General features: G+C 44.7%; 1 protein-coding gene across 4 annotated transcripts in view; it reads right to left on the bottom strand.

Moving 5' to 3' along the window:
- plekha7a (pleckstrin homology domain containing, family A member 7a) overlaps positions 1 to 20592 on the bottom strand; it is a 165900-nt gene that overhangs the window by 9511 nt on the left and 135797 nt on the right. For 3 of the 4 annotated variants that reach the window (XM_069685813.1, XM_069685814.1, XM_069685815.1), the window contains 12 exons: positions 16457 to 16638; positions 13893 to 14444; positions 13219 to 13774; positions 10884 to 10967; positions 8138 to 8191; positions 5378 to 5443; positions 3673 to 3753; positions 2125 to 2274; positions 1587 to 1688; positions 1188 to 1299; positions 399 to 529; positions 108 to 302 (listed from right to left, as the gene is read on the bottom strand). In XM_069685813.1, the coding sequence (XP_069541914.1) occupies positions 108 to 302; positions 399 to 529; positions 1188 to 1299; positions 1587 to 1688; positions 2125 to 2274; positions 3673 to 3753; positions 5378 to 5443; positions 8138 to 8191; positions 10884 to 10967; positions 13219 to 13774; positions 13893 to 14444; positions 16457 to 16638 (2265 nt within the window). The remainder of the gene's footprint in view (positions 1 to 107; positions 303 to 398; positions 530 to 1187; positions 1300 to 1586; positions 1689 to 2124; positions 2275 to 3672; positions 3754 to 5377; positions 5444 to 8137; positions 8192 to 10883; positions 10968 to 13218; positions 13775 to 13892; positions 14445 to 16456; positions 16639 to 20592) is intronic. The other variant, XM_069685816.1, reaches the window with a different exon arrangement.

Here is a 20592-nt window from a genome sequence, read left to right as displayed (position 1 = left end):
GTTAGACAAAAAGACAGTTTGAAGTGATGCACAAATATATTCCCAAAACTGCCTGTATATGACTCAACAGCCTCCAGAGATTGTTTTAGTACTTAATGAGAGCATACCTTACAGTCTCCATTGATAACATACTGCCCGCTCTCTCTGTCCCTCTTCCTCTCGTCTGATTGGCGTTTGAGCCCACGCACTGACGTGTGCCGGATGACAGAGGCCTCTTTGGGGAGCGGCGGCACCACAGGGGGCGTCTCCTCGTAGTCATAGAGGCGAGGCAGTGGAGGCCTGGGAGGGGCAGTGTCCTCCGCCTGGGCATTAACCAGGATGTAGTATTTTACAATCAGAATAAATCCTGTATTTATTCCTGAAACTTCAAGTTTTCTCAGCAGGAGGGTGACACTTACCCACTTTGGCACGGTGCTGTGAGGCAGAGTGTGGGAGAGGATGGTGGGGATGGAGCTGCGAGGAGGAGGCTGGACCTCCATGCTGTGAGAAGGCACTGCCGGGTCTGACACCGAAGGCACTAGTTTCCTCTCTGGCCGGAGTGTAAACAAACACAAATCAGAAATTCTCTTTTTAAAGGGCCAGTTCGCTGATTTTCAACCTCAGTCCTATCATGCTATCATGGGGAGCTGATGGCATTATGGTAGCAAAAAATGCAATTTGGCTCTGTGCCTTTGGAGGACGCTATCCGCTTCTCCAGTGGGCCCTGAAAAACCTCCGCTAGACTACGTAAAACGTGTCATCTGGCGGAGGCCAGGGGGCTCGCTAAACAACACTTCCTCAATCTAGGACGCAAGCCTCCGATGTCATGTCTCGTTTAAAATCGTCAGGTTTGAAATGTAGACTGCAGAAGGTTTTTTAGATGATCCACCGGTATATTCTCGTCGTATTTCAGATTTTCTACGGCTCTGAGCCGTTGCCTGCAGCAAAGCGGTATTATTTCACTCCAGTGCCTGGCTGGGCCGCTCCTTTCAGAGGGAGGGGTGCAATGCACGCTGGGAGTTGTAGGAATGTAGAATGGGCGAAACCACGAGCTGTTTGTACAATTTTCTCCACAGCTATGGCGCCGATTTCAAATATTATTGCTTTAATCGATTACAGAGAACACCAGCTTTTTCTAGAGGAGAACTGCTCCTTTAAAGCTGTTGAAATCGGCTCTTTAAGATAACAGGGTTGCCATTGGTACCGACCTGGGTTCTGGACAGAGTCGATGGTGATCTTGTAGTTGGCTTTGCTGGCACTCAGTCCGGCCATCACGTCCTCGATCCTCCACAGCTCGCGCTTCATATCAGCCTTCTCTTGCTACAGATGAACACATTTGACTCAAATCATGTTTTTTTTTTTTTTTTTAGCTTTCTTTTCTGATTTGCTTTAACTCTGATTTCAAGGTCACTGATACTGTATATAGTGATATAAGAAGTGAGGAGGGAACTGTTAGGTTGTGTAAGATGCATGTGAGATTGAAATAGTTTGGAGGACTTAAAAGCCACAAATACTTCATAGAAAACCCTTTGAGGAAACCTAGCAGCTGCTTTAACTTAAAAACCTGAGCTGACAGTTTGAAGGTGAGCTGCAGTACCCGCTCTAACCTGATAGATGGCGCTGTGGTTCATGTATGCCTGCAGCACCGTCCTCAGCTGCTCTACTGATCTCTCCAGCCGGCTGTACTCCTCCCAGGCGTGTGCCATCTCCTGCATCACACACAAAGTCACACATACAGTAAAGTCTTCAGGTACACAGTTAGCAAGATACCTGTGGGGGATTCGATGCATCCCATTACAGATCTTTGTATATACACACAAATGCCGTCATCAATGCAGTGTGCTGATTTGAGAAAGAGTCTTCTGAATGCTGCCAGAACTTGGTCAATCAGAAATGTTCAGTCCCGCCCTTAAAGTCCCTGTAACTTCAGAAAGTACCAATACTAAAGCAGGAACATTTCAGGGGGTAAAATAGAGTCCCTGGAGCTTTATTCAGATCCTGTTCTCTCTGGTGAAAACGTACTTTAGGAGTACCTCCATAAGTCCCTATAAAACACACACACTAAAACATACAGTACCAATTTAACAGCAGTACATGCAAAAAACTGTGCTCAATAAAAGCATGCAGCCATGCAGGTAAACATACGGTGGAGAGGCGTGATATTTGGGCCCTGATGGTGACCAGGTCCTCCTGCAGCAGCCTCTGCTGGTAGGCGATCTTGCTGGCATGGGCCGGCTGCTCCTGGTACTGCTCCATCTGCTGGTGGGACAGATCGAGTACACTCTCCAGCTTGTCCTGAAAGAGAAAGGAGTCTTGAGGTCAACCAAAGCGTCTCATAAAGAAATGTGGAGCACTATAAATTGCATGACCTTTGCCCCCGCTATCTGCTCTGTCTGGACGGATTCACAGAGCAAATTGCACTGATGATATTAAAGCGCAAACACGGCCATAAAGTTTGGCAGATCCGTACAGTTTGCTCTTGTCTGACTTTGGAGATGAGCTGCACCTCCACTCTCTGCTCTCATGCATTAATTGAACTCAACACTGATGGAACTGATTCCCGCCCTGCGTTACGGCTCCAGACCGTCTGCACACATGTGGACAAAGTGTGCCCGTGTGTCGGGTTGAGCCTTGGACAGCCCCAGACCGATTCATCCTCCTGATTATAAGAATAATGCAGAAATATTCATAATAATAATAACTTAGACTTATATAGCGCCTTTCACGGGACCCAAGGCCGCTTTACAGAGTAAATAACGAACATTATTATTAACACACTGTATTTATTTAGTTGTCGTCATGATCACTGGAAACTGACGGTGATATCTCACTCTAACTGCGGTGCTATTAGCCATGGTGTTTGTGAATGAGCAGCTTTTTGCCACGAGGCTCATTTGAATAGAAAGGGGCAAAATGTTCCCAGAATGTCTGCAGAATGACTCATTTAAATACGTGCAAACAGCATCGGAGCACAGAGGCGCTGTTTGCTCTGCAGCACAGTTTGGGGTGCATTTAACCCTTTGCATGTGCTTTGATAACTGGGCAGTCTTTTTAATTTATTTGCACAGGTTTAGCAGGCACAAAAAAAACACACAATCCTTGTGAATCCTTCCTAGTGAATTAGGCCCTTGGTGTGCAAATGTGCACAAAGACTAATTTAGCAGGTTACAGTCAATCCAGAAAAGCCTCCAGAGGGCAGCATGTTTGCACAGTCAATGATGAGGCACCATGAGATCTTATTTAACCTCCTCTTACTTACTAACCTTCTGAACTGTAAATAATCTGGCTTTAATTGGATACCTTACAGCAGCAACCCTTCAAGAATTAACATGATCTTATTGCCTTTAGATTGGGATTCTCTGTGTATCTGGACAGGTCTGCTAACAGCTAAAGCGATAGCAGCTTTCAGTGATGAAAATGAGCGACAGTGTGAGAACTGAATATCCTCACCTGTCCTTTTAATGGAAGTTCCTCTTTGACTGTGAATGTTGAATCTAAAACATATCTGTGAAGCTGACAGTGGAATCTGATGTACTGATATCTAGTTCGACAGCTCTATCATCAGTTGAAAGCAGCAGAATAAACTTTGTCCTTGAATGTGGCACCACACTGTAATATTCTGACTCATCGGTCTGCTGGTACAATGAGATGCTTAGACTGACTGAGGGTTCGTATAGGAAGCAGAGTGTGCACCTTGTCCTCCTTCAGGGAGCTGATCCTCGCCTCCAGATCCTTCAGTATCTTGTCCTGCTCACACAAGCGGCTCAACTTCACCTGCAGGGGGAGACACAGAGCTGAGTGGAGAGAGAGCAGGGGCCATCGTAGGATAACACACTTCTCTAGTGCAAAGTGTGTTTCTGTGTGTTGACCTCTGGTGATTAAGAGGCCAATTTACTTAATTACAACTTCCTCCTGTCTGTGCAGCTGTAGATAAATGAGTGTGAGCACGAGAATGTGTATCTGTGTGTGTGTTTGTGAGGTCATATATTGATTTGTTTGCTTCGGTGCACGTGCATTCACCTCTTTTATACACGTTTGAGTGCGTGCATGCAGGTTTGTATAACACTTAATATTCACAGTCCCGCAGCTCCCCTCTTCTTGTTCAGGGGTAATTACAGTGAGCGAGCCCATTACACAAAGTGGGTGCGACCCACCTGACACTTTTAATTACAGTGTCAGGGAGCCTGTTGTTAATTAATCAACAATTAAACTCTGCAAACTTCGAGGCAAAGGTTGGATCACTTTTATCCTCCTGTGGTAAAACAACAACACAGGATTCGTGTAATCAGGTTGCGAGTGAACAGCTTGATGTGAACAAAGTGCTTACCCTCGTACATTTTTACACTCGATACAGTTTTTATATCCCGTCAAATTAATTATTAATCCTGTTGTTTTCTCCACGGTGATGTTGTTGTTGGAGCTAATCAAATATTCATCGCATACAACGCTCTCATAAATTGTTTAAACAGCTGCGCATGAGGCTTTTATTGTGAAATACTTTCATAGGAGATATGAGACTGTTTGAAAAGCCGGAGGGAATTGTTTGCATAATCACTCTGGAGGAGTTATGACATTCACCTATTAGTACTCTGTTTTCTGCCCCTTGAAGCTAAGTGCAATAATACACCACCTCCTCCCACACTTTTCCCACAACGTGCATATTTTGTTTTGCCTTAATAGCCCTCACTTTTCTTCCAGTGGAGCTGCCTGTGTCGCTCCCTTTAACAAAACAACTAAAATTCTTATTCCCATATCTAGAGCATAGACTGTGTACAGGAAGTGGACGTAGCCTTTGGCTGTAAAAAGTAAAAACAAATCTGCATTCTTTATAAAGGCCAGCAGGAGATGACTCGACTGTAACCAGATGAGAAGGTGACTACTTCTCACATGACTTCATATCTCAGAAAAACATTTTTCATATGAGTTTATGTTTTCATTTGATAGTTTCAAGCAATGACATTTTTTGAGGAGTAAAAATCCAAAGCTAACATGCCAAACTCAAGCTTCGAAACAGTACTGCGTCTCGGTAGCTACGTCTACTTCTGATAGCTATATAGATTGGTCTAGAGTTAAAAGCAACCTAGTAACTCCACAAGGATATTTATTAATAATGACAAATGTTAAGAAATGCTTAAACTGTGTGTGAATGTGTGTTTGCATCAAACTACACACCTTAACAGAAAATCATTGTATCTTAACACACACTTTTGATCATGTTTCATCCAAGTAATAAAAAACATGACAAAATGTATGTTTAAATATTAAGCAGTGATTTGAACTCGCATGAAAACATGAAGAAACACTGAGCACTCTGTTATATTAACAACAGCAGAGAAGCAAACAGGAATAAACAGCCACCTTGACAGCAAATTTAAAAAGCTCTTCAGCTCGCACTTACATCCACATCACTTTCTGCAACCTTGACAGGTTTCCCCGACTCCTTCAGCGTCTGACTTCCAGCTACCTAGAAACCACAAAATGAACCAGTCCAGATGTTATTTACATGGTGCGACAGAGTGTCTGAACAGTGGTGCTTAGATCGTGGAGATACAGAACACAGAGACCAGCTACAAGCTACAGTATAACAAGGCTGAGACAGACTATCTGTGACACGCTCTCCTCGCCTCGTGTTCATGACAATATGAGTGAGTTTTGGAACACAGAATCAGCTCTTCAAGTGAAGAACATGATGGCTATGGACACTTTGAAGCCCTGCACAAATTGACTTGTCAATAAAACATGTGTCCCCTCCAGATAAACAAGTTAAAGGATATTTGTTTTAGAAACACATCCTATACTGTTTAGGTGCTCACATTAGGGCCTGTGTCACAAGCGCTTCTCGCCGGCGCTTACTGTTGCTAGGTTACAAAAGTTGTCTGGCGGCACTTCCACTTCCCTCGGTAGTGATCGTTAAGTCTGTTTTAAATCGCTCTGTATGCTTCATATTTACTTTTAATCATGAAAGCAAATATAAAAACGATGTAAAGGAATCGTGTCCTGGCATTAGCAGCAGCTCTACACCTGGAAATTGTCCGCGAAAAAACGAAACGATACGCTTTTCCTCCGCCATTGTTGTTGATAAAGTTGATACCTGAAGTCCTGACCCTTCTTGATTTTGATTGGTCGGTGGTTTACTGCAGCTCTGCCACAGAACAGACAACTTGAATCATAAATTGGGAAGACCCCGAGTCAATTCCCATTTGGCCTGTCGAATATCTGCCTTTCTTTCAGCTGCATTATTGTAAACAGAGCCATGCAGGAGTAACAGCATGGCAGGGGGTAAACTGCACAAATTAAGTCTCTAAATGACTCTTCAGTGTTTATCAGTCGTATTTTACCCGGAGCCAAATTATCCACAGAGGTTTCCTCCTCTCCACAAACAAACAGACCCGATGATTAAAACAGGAAAAACAAAGAATAAAGCAGTTTCTTTCTTTCTTTTTTAAAAGATTATTTTCTGGGCCTTTTACACACTTTATTTATAGAGAGGACAGTGGAAAGTGTCGGAAACAGGGGAGCTAAACCAGCACCAAGAAGTTTCTCTTTTTTTATAAGATTATTGTTTTGGCTTTTTGCCTTTATTATATAGGACAGCTAAAGAGAGACAGGAAACATAGGGAGTAGAGAGTCGGGGATGACATGCACCGAATAATCGGCAGAAGGGGAATTGAACCTGCGATTAGTACATCGAGGACAGTAGCCTCTGTACATGGGGCACCTGCTCTACCAACCTAGCTAAACCAGCGCCCCGCAGTTTCCTAATTAAAATCGAATCGAATTCGAATTGCTTTAGTCTTCTTTGTTCACAAGGTTTTTACCAGAATTACACGCAGAGGTCTCATCTTCTGTAAAACGATCTGACTGTGAGGTTGAAGCCGGTAAAAACACTCAATAAAGCAGTTTCATGTTAATTATCTTATTATCTGCAAGACAAGCTGATGCTAACTTTAGCTCGGTAGCGGATTCAAATCTTTCCTCCGAGTTAAAAACAATGTGGATGTGCCTTGAAACAATAGCATAAATGGAAAACTGGAAATGTTTTAATGTCCGGCCGACAGCAGCTCTTAAACAAGCTTTTTACAGGTGAAACATGAGACTCAAGTTTCCAAAACTGATTTGACTGAAAAACAGAGTTCTACTGGGCTAAAATAACTTCCTGAAACTCTTGGTTCTAGTCAGAAAAGCACTAAAAAACATCCAAATTGAGCAACTGTGCAAATTCAATAATAAGCATATCAGTAAATTAACTCTTAACAGCTCTGAATTGTGCTTGGAAATCCTAAGTTTAGGCCTACATGTGCTCTTTTTTGTAGAGAAACTAAAGACATGACACAGTAGAGCGCTGTGTTATTGTCAAAGAGGTGCAGCGTTTCAGAGACGATGGAAGAAGCAGCTGGCTTTACGACCACCGGGCCACAGCCACAGCCACAACACATGCACTGCCGAGCCATCCCATGCCCACTGTTTAACATCGCCAACATCACCACATGGGAGGAAGGGGGTGGAAGACAGGTCAAAGGTCACGAGGAGATGAGACGTTTGACTCCATTCAAGCCGTGAATGTGGTGCTGTAAGCGATGGGATGTTCTTTCTAGAACAAAGACTTTCTAAACACATGAACACACACACTCACAGACAGACGAAACACATGCATCCCTACTCTGTACACCGAGGGAACATGCACAAGCATAAATGCCCACACACACAATCACAGACACGCTACATCTCTTTTTACAGCACATACTGGCTACAGACACACGCACACATACACATTCAGCTTACGTTCATTAGAGGCCTGAGAGGCCCAGCAGTGCAGTGCAGTAGTAAACTGTGAACTGCGAGGATCAGGGGCTCTAGAGCTCTGATCTGGGAGTCAAAATCACAAAGAACACAGAGCCGGAGTCACAATATGTCGGCTGCTTTTCAAACCAGTTAGAGTTAGAAGTTCACTGGGGATATTTTGTCTCACACAGATGCCTGAACAACAACGCTAACGTCTCGGCTCAACAGTTCAACATGACTTTTAGAAGTGGTTGTCAGTAAGAAACACCAAGAGTGTTAGTTTGAATAAAGACTTTCATATCAGGGAAGGCACAGCAGAAATAAAAACACCTGGAATAAAGTTCAAACAACTATCAGGTTCTTCTTCGTTTCTCACCTTCAGGTCCAGATACTCCAAGTCCTTCTTCAGCTGCATGTAGGTGTCATCAGCCTGCAGGGTGACAAATATGTGAGTGCTGATTATTGATTTGTGTCCCCAGGCGTTGAATTATTCATCATCTGACTCATCTGAATGTGAAGAAGCTTCTCTGACAATCAGTCTAGCAGGATGTAGCAACGCGTGTGTCGAGTGTAAAGTGTGAACTGTGTCAGCATGCATCACAATCAGCAAACACACAGTAAAAAGTCGTTCATTCATCGTCTCAGAGATGTTTCCGTGTTCCTACGGCGACAGACAAAAACACCAGCACAAACTAGATCCGTCAGAAGCAGCAGATCGTGAAACATCGCTGAATCCAGCTCCGATTCAGCTCACATCACACGACAATGACAGAATCAGGAGACCAAACACATCCACAGCCAGCCGGTTAGCCGAAGCATGGGATGGCTTTGTGGACGTGGAGAAGTTAGCAGCACAACATGCTATGGACAGAGTCACCAGAAGCACGATATGGAAACTGACCAGCCAAGGACAGCACATGGAGAAGGAGGCGAATGGTTCTATGACGGCAGCCAGGACAGCGCTCACAGTTTAACCATGCCTGATGTCACATCACTGAAGCACGGGAGCTTTGGGGTAGAGGTTGCCACTGATATGTTGAGGCTTGATTGAAGTTTAAGTTTAGGTTTACTAAATGTATTATAGTATAGGTTATTTTTCACTATTTCACATTTAGACGTATATTTACAGTTGGATTATGTACAGGAACAACTGGGAGCTATGGAGGTGGCCTAAGAGTAGTTGTCCATGTGGAAGATCATGACTGCTGTGTTTTTGAATATGTTTAGTAAGTCTGATAAGTCTGATTGGGGGTAACGTGTTACAAAGTTAGAGTACTTTTTTGTTGTAACAAGTAACGTAACGCGTTACTTCTGCAATTCAAGTAATTCGTTACTTAGATAATTTTTCATCAAAAGTAATCTGTTGCCGTATTTCTCTTTTCCTTTTGTTGCCACAAAAACAGAAACTCCCTCATGCACTGTTTCGGTTTCTCTCCTCCTTCTTGGCAGGTAGCTGCGCACCAGCAGAAGGTAAACACAGCTGTGTCAGCGCGCATGTGTAGCTAGCTAACTCAGCTAGCGAGGTGTCAGAGAGGACAGCGTTTACTTTGTGTAAATATTCACATTATTCTGAATGTTTGGGTGAAAGGGACGAGAACAACATGACGGTGAAGTGTGAGCTGTGTCTGGAGGATAAGCTGTGAAGAGCTCGACTTCAAATGAGAAGAAGCATCAGCAGCTAAACACAGCTCCGCAACACTGGTGGGACTAAGAGCCCGTGTTGTATTGTTGTCATGGAAACTGCTGTGCCTAGCATAATAAATAGCTGTAAAGGTTATACTGCGTCTGTCATTCCTGTTATCAGGCTGCAGAGTTACAGATTATGGGCCGTAAACGAGGCGATGCAATGACGGTCGAGTCAATACATTCAAAGGAAGACGTACAGCAGGCTACACGCCGTCACGCCCACATGTGTAAAGAGTCGCAAAGGGGGTTTAATTTTTGGTAACGCAAAAGTAATCTAACGTGTTACTTTTCTCAGTCGGTAACGCAGTAACGTAATGAGTTACTTTTAAAAGTAATGTTACCCAACACTGAGGATAAATAAATATTACAGTGGATTTATATAACATTTTGAACAATTGTATCCCCTCTTGTTTTCCACACAACATTCGAGTATAACCACTAGAACTGCCACAGGCATTCTGACCACATTATTACCATATCATTTCAATAATCAATAATCAATATAAAACCGAAGGATCTGTAATTTTTGGATAAGAAAAGCAAAAGCCTCAGAAGAGGAAGTAATAAACATGAGGGCAGAAAATTTACACTGTTATTAATGTAGAGTTTTTTTTAACAACTGGAAAAACAACAGAACCAGAGAAGACAGGAATTAAATTTTATGTTATCTATTGAGTTCTTTGTAAAACTAAATCTCATTAATTCTTCATTGAATCTTAGGTTACATAACTCATAAAAACATCACCTATATGTATTACAATACATGTAGATTTAAGTGTAATGCAGAACTGCAATATGCTTAGTGGCAACCTCTACAGCGCATGGTAAAAAGAGGGGCGGGCGGACAGGCAGGTGTGCCCCCACCTGGGTGTTGTAAGAGCCCAGGGCAGCCGAGAGGCCAAAGTGTCCGAGGTGGGACACAGGAGAGGGGCCGGAGCTGAGGAGGGGGCTGGTGCTAGAGGTGGTGCTAGCAGAGAGGAGGTGGTTGTGGTGGAGGGGGTCTTTGGGACCGTTGAGCCGCTGGATCTGGGCTAACGTGTGCTGACGAGCGGAGGCCATCTTGGCCTGATGCCGGCGCAGCTGAATGAGGAACAGGGTGAGCTCCTCGGGCTGTCAGGCACCACAGGACAGTGAAACTGGCATCAACACTGACCACACCAAACCTCAGTGAAACTTTGAGTCTTTTTAAAAAGGAACCTTGCACTCATAGTGTTTGGAGCCAGGAGGATTAATGGTGTTGAAAGAAAAGGCAGGACTCAGGACACAGAATCAAACTGTACACGGTTAACAAGTTCTCCCCAATGTTCAGCTGCAGCCAAGTGCTTTATGACCACAAATCACACATCTGTTTCAGTACAAGGCTCAAGATATTAATATAATCACTGAATATTTGCATCACACTGAGGTATATTTTAGTTGTTATTTAAAAGACATACCGTTTTGCCGTGCAGGCTGGGTGCACTGACTGTGTGTGTCATGTAGCCAGATGGAGGCATCGTCCGTCTCTCAATAGTAGCAGCCTGACAACACACAGACACATCTTATATACACAGAGCTTAAAGAATAACATTAAAACATTCATGTGTGTTACAGCAGAAAAAGCAGAAAATTCCGGAAGGATCTGCCACCACAACTTCCACATCACTAAAAGCTACAATCTTTTCTGCAGAGGATAAAATAATTCACATGACCTTCAGAACTAAAATCAGTGTGTGTATTGTCTCCGGGCAGAACGAAGTTGTGCTGCTTGTGGGAGCGTCGGCGAGAGTGGGCGTACATTTACATATTTGTGGGTTTTTTCACTCACAAAATGTGATATGCAAATACTAATGGAGTTGTTCTTAATCACTTTGCATAAATGTTTTCTTATCAATGTAGTATATTTATTTGACATTAACCATAGAGCTTCTTTTTGACGGACAGCTGAGACAGAGGAGGTGATTTTACAGAGAGGCTGCATTGAGGATTTGTCTGCTGTTGTACCCCGTGGCACTGAAACAATTATTCTGTTCAGTGGAGCACAGTTCCAACACCCGCCCCGCACTGTCACAATGACTGACACGGTTCTGGATGGGAAACTATTCTATTTGATGTTTCTGCATTTGACTGTTGGAAAAAAAACATTAATGGTACTAACGAGCAGAAAGACGGAGTTCATACGATCCAACAGAACGCAGCGAGTTTTCATCCTCATGCCACTGAATCATACGTCTAATCAAGCACCTCTCTTTCATACATCACAATTAGTACATTATACAATCTGTATTATATTCCTGTTTCTGTTCTCTTATTATGACTTGCTTAAATAATTTGTGGACACGACTGTTTAACTACAAATTTGATTTTAACATTTAAAGTGAAGAACCTTCATTTTGGGCCTTCATTGGCGGCTCCAGTGGACAGAGTGGTACGTCTTGTCTCATCCTGCCGTCTACATGCACGCGCTGAGTTCTTGTCATGCTTCATTTTGCTATTTTAATGAATTGTAATTAATCTTACATGTTGACGCTCCTGTGAGGAGTTTTTAGCTGGTTATAAAATGGGCTGAAATCAAAGGTATAATAAGCAGGATTTTCCTAGAAAAATAAAATATAGAGTTTTACAAACATAATATAAATCATCACTTATGGGCCTCCATACATGCGTGTTGGTGAGTGTGTGTGCAGACCCTTGTGAGACCCTTCCCTCTGCATCTATTCTGCTGTTTTGCTTTGCACGGGACGTTTTCAGGAGGGGCGCTGTTGTGGTTCCCTGAGCCAATCACAGGTACAGGTGAGTGTGGGAGCGGTTCAAATTAGCAGCTGGGCCCCATTCAGACCGGCAAACATGGAGACAGAGCGATGCAGAGTTGGCCTTCTTTCTGTTGGACAGGTAGGTGCCTCAAACCGGGTAGGACAAGCTAACCAGCTGTTAGCATGCTAGTGCAACGGAAACCGGCAGTTAGCATGCTAGCGCAAAGGTAACAGTGATACTGACGGTGTTAGCTCGGCGGGGTGGGCGTGTTCTCGCACGTGAGAGTGAGAGTGAGCTTCTGGTGATGAAGAGCCCAGGAGGAGGAGGGGCCCAGTTTGAATGTGTTGTTGACAAAATGCGAGGAAAAATCCTACGACCCTTTAAGAGAAAAGTTCAGGGAACTAAAAAATACAAAGTTTAGCAGATGAGTTAACTTTGCAAGCAAATAAAGGCATTTTCTGCAAGTTGGACAGTGTGCGGGAGTTTAGTTGCAATATTGTCCTTTATAACAGATGTGTCAAGTTTTTCTTAACTTTTCCAACACTGTTGTACGAGTCTGGGACTCCAGGGCCTGAGAGAAAAAGAATTCTGGGAATTCTGCAAACTAAGTGAATTATAACTGATGTGTTATAATTCAAAGAAAGTAGACATAAGCCTGAGCACATACTGTTGTATTCTTCTGGCCAGACCTTTTCTTATATGTTGATATATTTTATATTTTGATGTGTTATTTTCCCTCATGTCACATTTCTTTTAAGGCTCGTAATGCTCTGTTTTTATCTGTGTCCAGCACTTTGAATTGCTCTGTGTATAAATGGTGCTTTATAAATAAACTTGCCCTGCCTTCATTTTAAAGATTTATCATAGTACTCAGTGCAAAAAGTTGCCAGGAAAATTGTCAAAAAGAAATCAAGGCATTAGTATGAACTTTATCTGAGGCAGCTTAAACTTTCTGTGAGGAAAACAGAATAGAGTGTGTGCCTAAAAGTTCAATGAAACATTTGTAACAGTTGTTAACATGTCATGACTTAATTTTACCTTGAGCATCTGAGATTTGCTCCTGCGCGGGGACACGGTGAACGGGATGTCCACCACTGACCGGTCACCCACCGGCCTGACTGTCACCCGCTCAGCCGGCGTGTGCGGCCTCCGTGTGGGCGAGAGGGTTCTGCTGGTACCGGGCGGAGGACCAGGCGGGGGGATGTCTGCAGATGAAGGTGGTACTGACACACAGCGGGGCGCCCCTTCAGACTTGGGTGCAGACGAGGAGGGTGGCACAGTGGATGGCGGGCGGGGGCCAAACGGGTAATCCGGGGCCGGGGTGTAGAGAGGCGCGGTGGGGCTGCCGTGTCGGAACTGGTGGCGCTGCTGCCACTCGTACAGCTGCCACACGGTGTTTGACGCCGGGCCGCCCTGCTCGGGGGTGAGGCGGAAGTGGCTGAGGCGGTCCTGGGCGTACTTGTATTCGCCGAGCCGGGCAGGGAGGGGGCTCTGACGAGGAGTCTTTGGCAGGGTCTGGTAGGAGTCCATGGTGGTGAACTTGTGCTGGGTGGGTGGTGTGCGACGAGGGAGGGTGTTCTCTCTGGATGGGGGGCTGGTGGGTGAGAAAAATGGATGTGTTGATTTAAGAGAGGACAGAGGAGTCGTCTCATCTGAACTTGAATTCAATTTAACGATTAATTAAGAAAATAAGACACATGAGAGTGGCCTACCCTTTGTGCTCGGCCTTCTGGACCTGGACCCACTGCTCCACCTGCTCCAGAGCGCTCCTCCTGTGCACTTGCTTGTGTGTGTCAGCAGGGGGCGCTGGGGCCCTCTGGTACGTCCCTGCAGCAATGCCGTTGGGCTCCAGGATGGGGCTGGGCGTGGACACGAGGCCGTTCCTCGTGCAGATGCTGGAGGGCAGTGTGGAGGCGGCTCGTGACGGCGCCCGCGACGGAACCCTGGACACGGGCGCTGAGGCCGACACGTGATCTGACTGCAGGAGGGCGGAGGGGGTGGGGTTAGAGGGGAGGGAGGTGTGCGTGTCCATCTCCAGGGTTGTGCTTCCTATTTGGTGCTCCAGCAGGTTGGCAGCAGGAGAGTCTTTATGGAAGCTGCAGCGGTCGTCTGCGTCGCGGTGTATGGGCTCCAGCAGAACCTCGTGGACGATGGGTCCGATGGTGTCAGCGTCTGAGGTTTTGGCTTTGTGGTGGTTCACGTGGTTCGTCTGCGGGACAGCGTGCTGCGGCAACATGTGCAACTTCTCAAACTTTTCAGACGATCTGTGGAGAGGAGAGATTACATGATGAATTTATGTCTTTTACACTCTCTTATGTGTACAATCAGAGCGTAAAAAAGTGTGAAATCTGTGCAGACGACCCTGACAGGAAAGGAAGGTTGGGGAAAGGTGAGGAGACAATCTGACACACCTATGAGCGAGTGTGAGGAGGGCCCTGTTGTTTAAAAGTGATCAGATCCAATTTTTGCTTTCAGATAGTATCAAATCTTGCGATTAATAAAAAACAGGATCCTAAAATGCTATTGAGGATGTACTCCCAGCTCTGGTTTTGATCTGGACCAAATCAGGGAAGGAAATGAAAAACAGGGTTTTTTTAGAGCTGAAAAGTAGAAGCTGTCTTCAGCTGGGTTTCCCTTCTGTCATTCACGAACATCCAGCGCAGTCTTGAGGGATTTCCCCTCCAAAACTAAAAACAGAAAGTGAAGGAGTACGAGCTCTGGGTGTCTGCGGCTGCCAGTGAATGATGGGACATATTTGATCTGCGCCACCTCCCGCCGTTAACACATGAATAAAACATGCGGAGAGCGGCTGCTCGTTCAGAAACAGCATTTCTCGACATCAGAGCGTTCTCTCCCTGAAAGGAGACAAACATGCAAAGAGATGCCCTGTGCTCGTATGCTATAGCTTTAAGACTGAGACAGATCTGTTGAAGCTGTAAGCAGCACAGTGAGAAAGTTTTCAAGGATTTAGTGACAAGAAAGAAACGCAAATGTCAGCTCATTCTAGGTGGCATGCGTTCAAAGGATGTAACAGCTGTAGCTCTAACATACAGTGAATTAACAAACACCTTCATGTCTCAACATAAGATTATTATTATGGAAGTATTTCTAAACATGCACGGATTTAAACGTGATAACACCATAGAAGAGAAATACAGATAAAGAAATAGATACATGATACAGATGGCAGCGGTCGTCATGGAGGCTATTGTGGCTTCAAATTTGTACAATGAGAGCAGATGGAGACGCGTCGTCCATCCTTATATACAGTCACTGGTGTTTTCAGTCAGGACTGTTAACTACAGTCACGTCACTTTATTAAAGCGATCATCTCGATGATTTTCATTGAAATAAATGTCTGTTAAGTCTCTATCGTCGAATGAGGTAACACAATGGGGATTGAGCCTTTGCATTGTGGGGCCTTTCGTGGAAAAAAATCACAAGCGGTGCCCAGTTAGTGACGCGTTTTCCATCAGCCAGCAGTGGTTGGTCTGCCAGAGAGGGTAGGCGGAGCTAATCAGTAATCTACTATGGCTGAACAAACAAAGAAAAGATGGATGACTACAGATACAACTTAAAAAATAAGTGAAAATCCAAAGAAAAAGAAACAAACTCGACGCTCAGATGAAGCAAACAGTCTAAAAAGGAAAGCGACCGTCAGCCAGGAAAATCAAGAGTTTCAACCGGAGCCAACCGTGGACGTCACACATGCAGCACTGTCTGGATATCTGGGAGGTGTGCCCCCGCAATTACCGTTTATCGCCACAGGTGGCGCCAAAGAGAACGAATCTGAGATCTTCCAGATTACTGCTTTAATGCTTCAGTTGATACAGAAAGTTTAGAATCGCGTCAGTACAGGTATGCAGGATTAAAGGAGTAATGCATAAAAAGCAATTATACATAATTAAATAAAACAGGGACAACACTTAAAATCAGAGCAGAGTTATAAAACAGGAAGTAGGTAGAAATAAATCAAACCAACAACTGAGAGAAGAGCAAGAGGAAATCACGGGGAAACATCACACAGAAATAAAAGAGAGAGCAAACAGGTGTGTCTTGAGAGACTGTTCCAGATCCTGGGAGAAGCACCAGAAAGAATTGTGAAGGATGAATGAAAACAGGCACCAAAATTCTGGTAACAAACACAAGAGGGAGCTCATGACGTAAGGTGGAGGAATCAATGTGTTCCAGCAGTCAAAGAAAAAGTCTGAATGCTGGCATTCTACAGTTACCTGGTGCTTGTAAGGTGTGTACTGCAGTGTGTGTGTCGGCCTACCTGATGAGTGAGTCCGTGTGGTTCTGCATCATCGTGGCCTGGTTCATGGCCCTCAGCCAGGTGCTCATGTCCTCCTGGGTGTCTGCGCTGAAGTAATACGTCCGCATGCCAGTGTGCTCCGCCTGCGAGCCAATCACAGAGCTCTGCTTGTAAATGTACGAGCGCATACCCGTGTGGCTAGCCTACAGGAAGAGAGGAGAGACGGGGTCAGTCGATGTGGAGGAATCAGCCGGTGCTTTGCGTCAGAGAGACGGAGGAGACGTCATGCTGTCCGTCAGGAGAAACAACATCAAGGGCCACATAAGCATCGACCGATACAGGAGAGCCAATGAAGGGAACCACACGATAGAGAAACAGACAGAATGCCAGCCAGTTACGACCAACAAAGCCACAACTTTGGACCAATGAGAGGAAAGATTCTCGGTAAAGTGGAGAATGTTAAGTGTCCTTACAAACCTGTGTGTTTCCTTATACCCAGCTTACCTCCTAAGAACATATAAAACCCTGAATAAGAGTGAAAAACACGCTCTGATACGGATTATTTCTGCTTTTCATCAGTGTAACGGCCAAAATAAGGAAGTAACATCAATGACTTGTCTTTGTCTGGAAGAGAAAAGCAGCTCTGCAGTGTGAAATGTGGCCTGATTAGGTTCCACTGCATGACGAGGTAATCGTACCCTGTGACTGAAGCGGCGAGCTCGTGACAGGCATACTCAAATTAAAGATGGATACTTCTTTGTACGCATGCTGATCAGGCCATTAGTCAGGTGATCTCAGACACTGTAGTACAGCTGCACCAATTCATCAGTGTCTGAGTGTCAGAACAATTATATCAAACTATACTGAACTGAAAATTTAATGTGATGATGAAGAACAATTTGGAGCCACACGGGGGAGACTCACTCAATTATACACATCACGGTTTCTTTAAACGCATGAAGTTACTCACACAATATTTCATCTTCCTGACTGATGGGTAACTAAACACTAAATCAATATGTAATCTGTTTGTCTCTTTTCAATCCAGTCTGACAGAATAAATGATCGATACCTCACCAACACTGACTGACATTTGTGCTTTAAAGATGCACTGATACACTGAAACAGCTGCGTCCCGATTCAGAGGCTGAATCATTCGAAGGAGTCACAGCGGCGCGTCGAAGGCTGTCCACTTTCGAAGGCTCCTTTGAATGCGTCCTCCCTTTCCTGGGCCATCAGGTGTATCCTTCGTGGCCCAACGTATCCAGAGATTCACTACGCGCCAATTCAAACGAGATGGGGGACTCTTAAACGGCCGAGGAATACACTTTAAATGTAAAAGTTTTTGGTTTTAACTCAGTCGAATAGCTAGCAATACAAATGTAAACAAAACCTAGCATGTGGCTGACCGCATCAGGTCAACGTGCGCTTTTGTGGGCAATGTGTTACAAGGACTGTCCTTATAAGGCCGATGACAACGTGTTTGAAAGCAGGTGCGTGCTGCGACCGTAGGTGAGGACAGCGAGCGAGCAGCGGAGGAGCAGCCCCGCCTACTCCCTGAATAAAGTATCCAGAGCCGTATAGACAGAGAGTCGCGTCAGTGGAGGTCCAATATGCTCGCAGCTCTCTCTCTCTACGGCTGTGAAAGTACCGTCAGACAGTCAGTCAGTCACATACAGACGCGTGTGTAGGGTTGACCCCGGCGGTCAGCCAAAAATAACGAGAGAGGCCTTGAAATTTCAAATGATCTTTGGAATAATAGGTTAAGTTACGCAACGTTAGTTATGCTAGATAGTTAGCCCGCTAGCTACTTGTTGCTAGGTGACAGGAGCTGCATTTGGTGACGCAAGTCCAGACCGCCTAATCCTCGTCCTTTGGAGGACGTAGCCCCCGAATTGAGACACAGCTAATGTGAAAGGAGGTGCTTAACTCATAGAGAGCTAACAGAGCAGATTTAACCACAGACTGTTTGTAAGAAGTGAGAACTAAGTCTGAAAGCCGCAATCTTTCTGATGACCAGCAGGGGGCAGCTCCGTAGGATGCAAGCCTTTGAGAAAATGAGACTATTCCTCTCTTGATTTATTCAGTCAGTGCACATTTTACTAAAGCATGTGTGGTCTCAAATGCTGGTTTTAAGACTTCTTAATTTTAAAACTTTGTAAATAATGGTGTCATTGAATGTAAAATAGACAATAAAGCAGGTTTTGTGTTAGAGCGTGGCTTATTTGTGACTGACAAGACACCATCAACCATGACAGAGGCTTAGCATTGTGTATTCATCCTCTCGTCCAATTATTATTTAACCCGGCCTCCAAAAAACAGGAAGGCAAAGGCCAAAATGCCAAACTCAAGCCTTTAAAAGTCCATAAACCAATCGGTGACATCATCATGGCGACCACTTCTTATATACAGTCTATGGATTAACCTAGAGCGCAGTATTTAGCTGGTAAACAAAGAGCAGTAGTCATATTTAAAGGGTTACTTTGTTGGAGAGGTGGGCAGTAAAACTACTAACATCTGAGTGACTGCAGGAGCGGGGCAGAGATGGAAAACGAGAGCTGTTTCTTTCTCTACGAGCACCATGTTCTGGCTGTGCTGCATCTCAGTCTGCGGGGACGGCCATCAGTAGCGAGGCTGGTTTCGCTGCTGCTCCGATTTCTGCCTGAAAGTTTGCTGAAATATGCGAGTCCAGAGAGAAGCCTTGAGATCGGCACTGTTCGATAATTCATAGAATCAGCGAACGTTCCTGCTACTGAACCTTGTTTTTTAACGTGCAGAAAAATATCTCAACATGTCACTAATATTAGAATGAGCCAGCTTTCCACACGGATATGCACACGCCCCATGAAAGAACAGACGGAGGAACAGTTCATCACTTACAGCTGTTTTTAATTCATAGCGTCTAAGTGTTTTGGGTCCTTGATAAAAGTGTCCTTGTTGTGAAAGTGGGCTTATTAAAGGCCCTTTAAAGACAGTTGCACTCCATCGAGCACCACTCTATAAACGTCCTACTTTCCCCTTTCTTCCTTCCTTCCTTTAGTGTTTCCGTGGTCGGGTTGAAAGACAAACGAGGGAACCCACTCGACAACAGATGCATGCAAATGAAAGGCAATTAAAGCTTAAATCTTCCCTCGCCTAATTTACTCTCTGAATAATGAATGCAGGATAATAAGTGTGTGTGGATTGTTGTGGTGGGATGCGCTGCGGCTGCAGCACGATAATATCACTGTGATGTCATTATTTGGTTTACGTGCTGATGAAATGAGTGTGATATCTCAGCAACTTGGCTTCTTGTCTGCACAAACCACACACAAACATGTGCTAAAACTAAACAAGTTCATGAATAATGCAGAGCAGATTGTCACTTCTGCTGTTCTTTCCTTGTTACTGTGAACTCTGAATAAACCCCAGCACACAGATGCAGACATGTACACAAACAAATATAAACGCTCCCACTCCTGCAGCCCTCCAAGGTTTCCTTACAGCTTGCCAAGTCTCCTCCCCTCTGAATGCACGGCTGTCTGGCTCCTGGAACAAGCTCACTCCAGAGGCTGCTGCTCACTCACATAATAAATAAATATAATTTTCTTACTCACGACGCCTGAGTACGAACTTGACCCTGATCCTGGTACATATTTTAAGAACTGGGAGTTGATTGCACCACTCTCTGGATCCTTCCAAGCCCAGATAACCTTGTGCACTGGCTCTTGGTGATGCTTGGATGAATGAGAAGGAGGAAGCAGTATGCATGAGCAGAAGCTGCTAATGTACTCAGCAATGCGCTTTTATTCTTTAATGTTCTCCAAACGTGGAGAATGATTGCATTCACTTATTTTTAAAGAGCCTTTCCACTTCTTCTATAGTCTGCTTCCTGTTTCAAGGCCGCTCCACATTATCTTCCTGGCACACCGGCTGTGAATTCATTCTACAGTAAGTGTCCTGAATAAGCAGAAACCTGGAGCCTTAGGAACGAGGTATGTACAGTATGTTTCATTGATCCCAGAGGACGCAGGTTAGCAGAAAAAATACCTCTAATGCCGTTTATGGACCCTTTCTGTAGTCTGGGCGACTGTATGCCGAGCCTTCCCCTTTAAAGAGGGTGGTGGGTACTACATGCATGCTCTGGAGTCTTCGCAGGTTTGCTATGGAAAGTGTGT

The sequence above is a fragment of the Semicossyphus pulcher genome, unplaced genomic scaffold (genome assembly GCF_022749685.1).
Source record: "Semicossyphus pulcher isolate SPU_LCO1_2020_fin unplaced genomic scaffold, fSemPul1.0.p SCAF_8, whole genome shotgun sequence".
Classification (NCBI taxonomy): domain Eukaryota; kingdom Metazoa; phylum Chordata; class Actinopteri; order Labriformes; family Labridae; genus Semicossyphus; species Semicossyphus pulcher.
The sequence above is the reverse complement of the archived record's forward strand: the minus strand, read 5'-3'. Positions and strand labels throughout refer to the sequence as shown.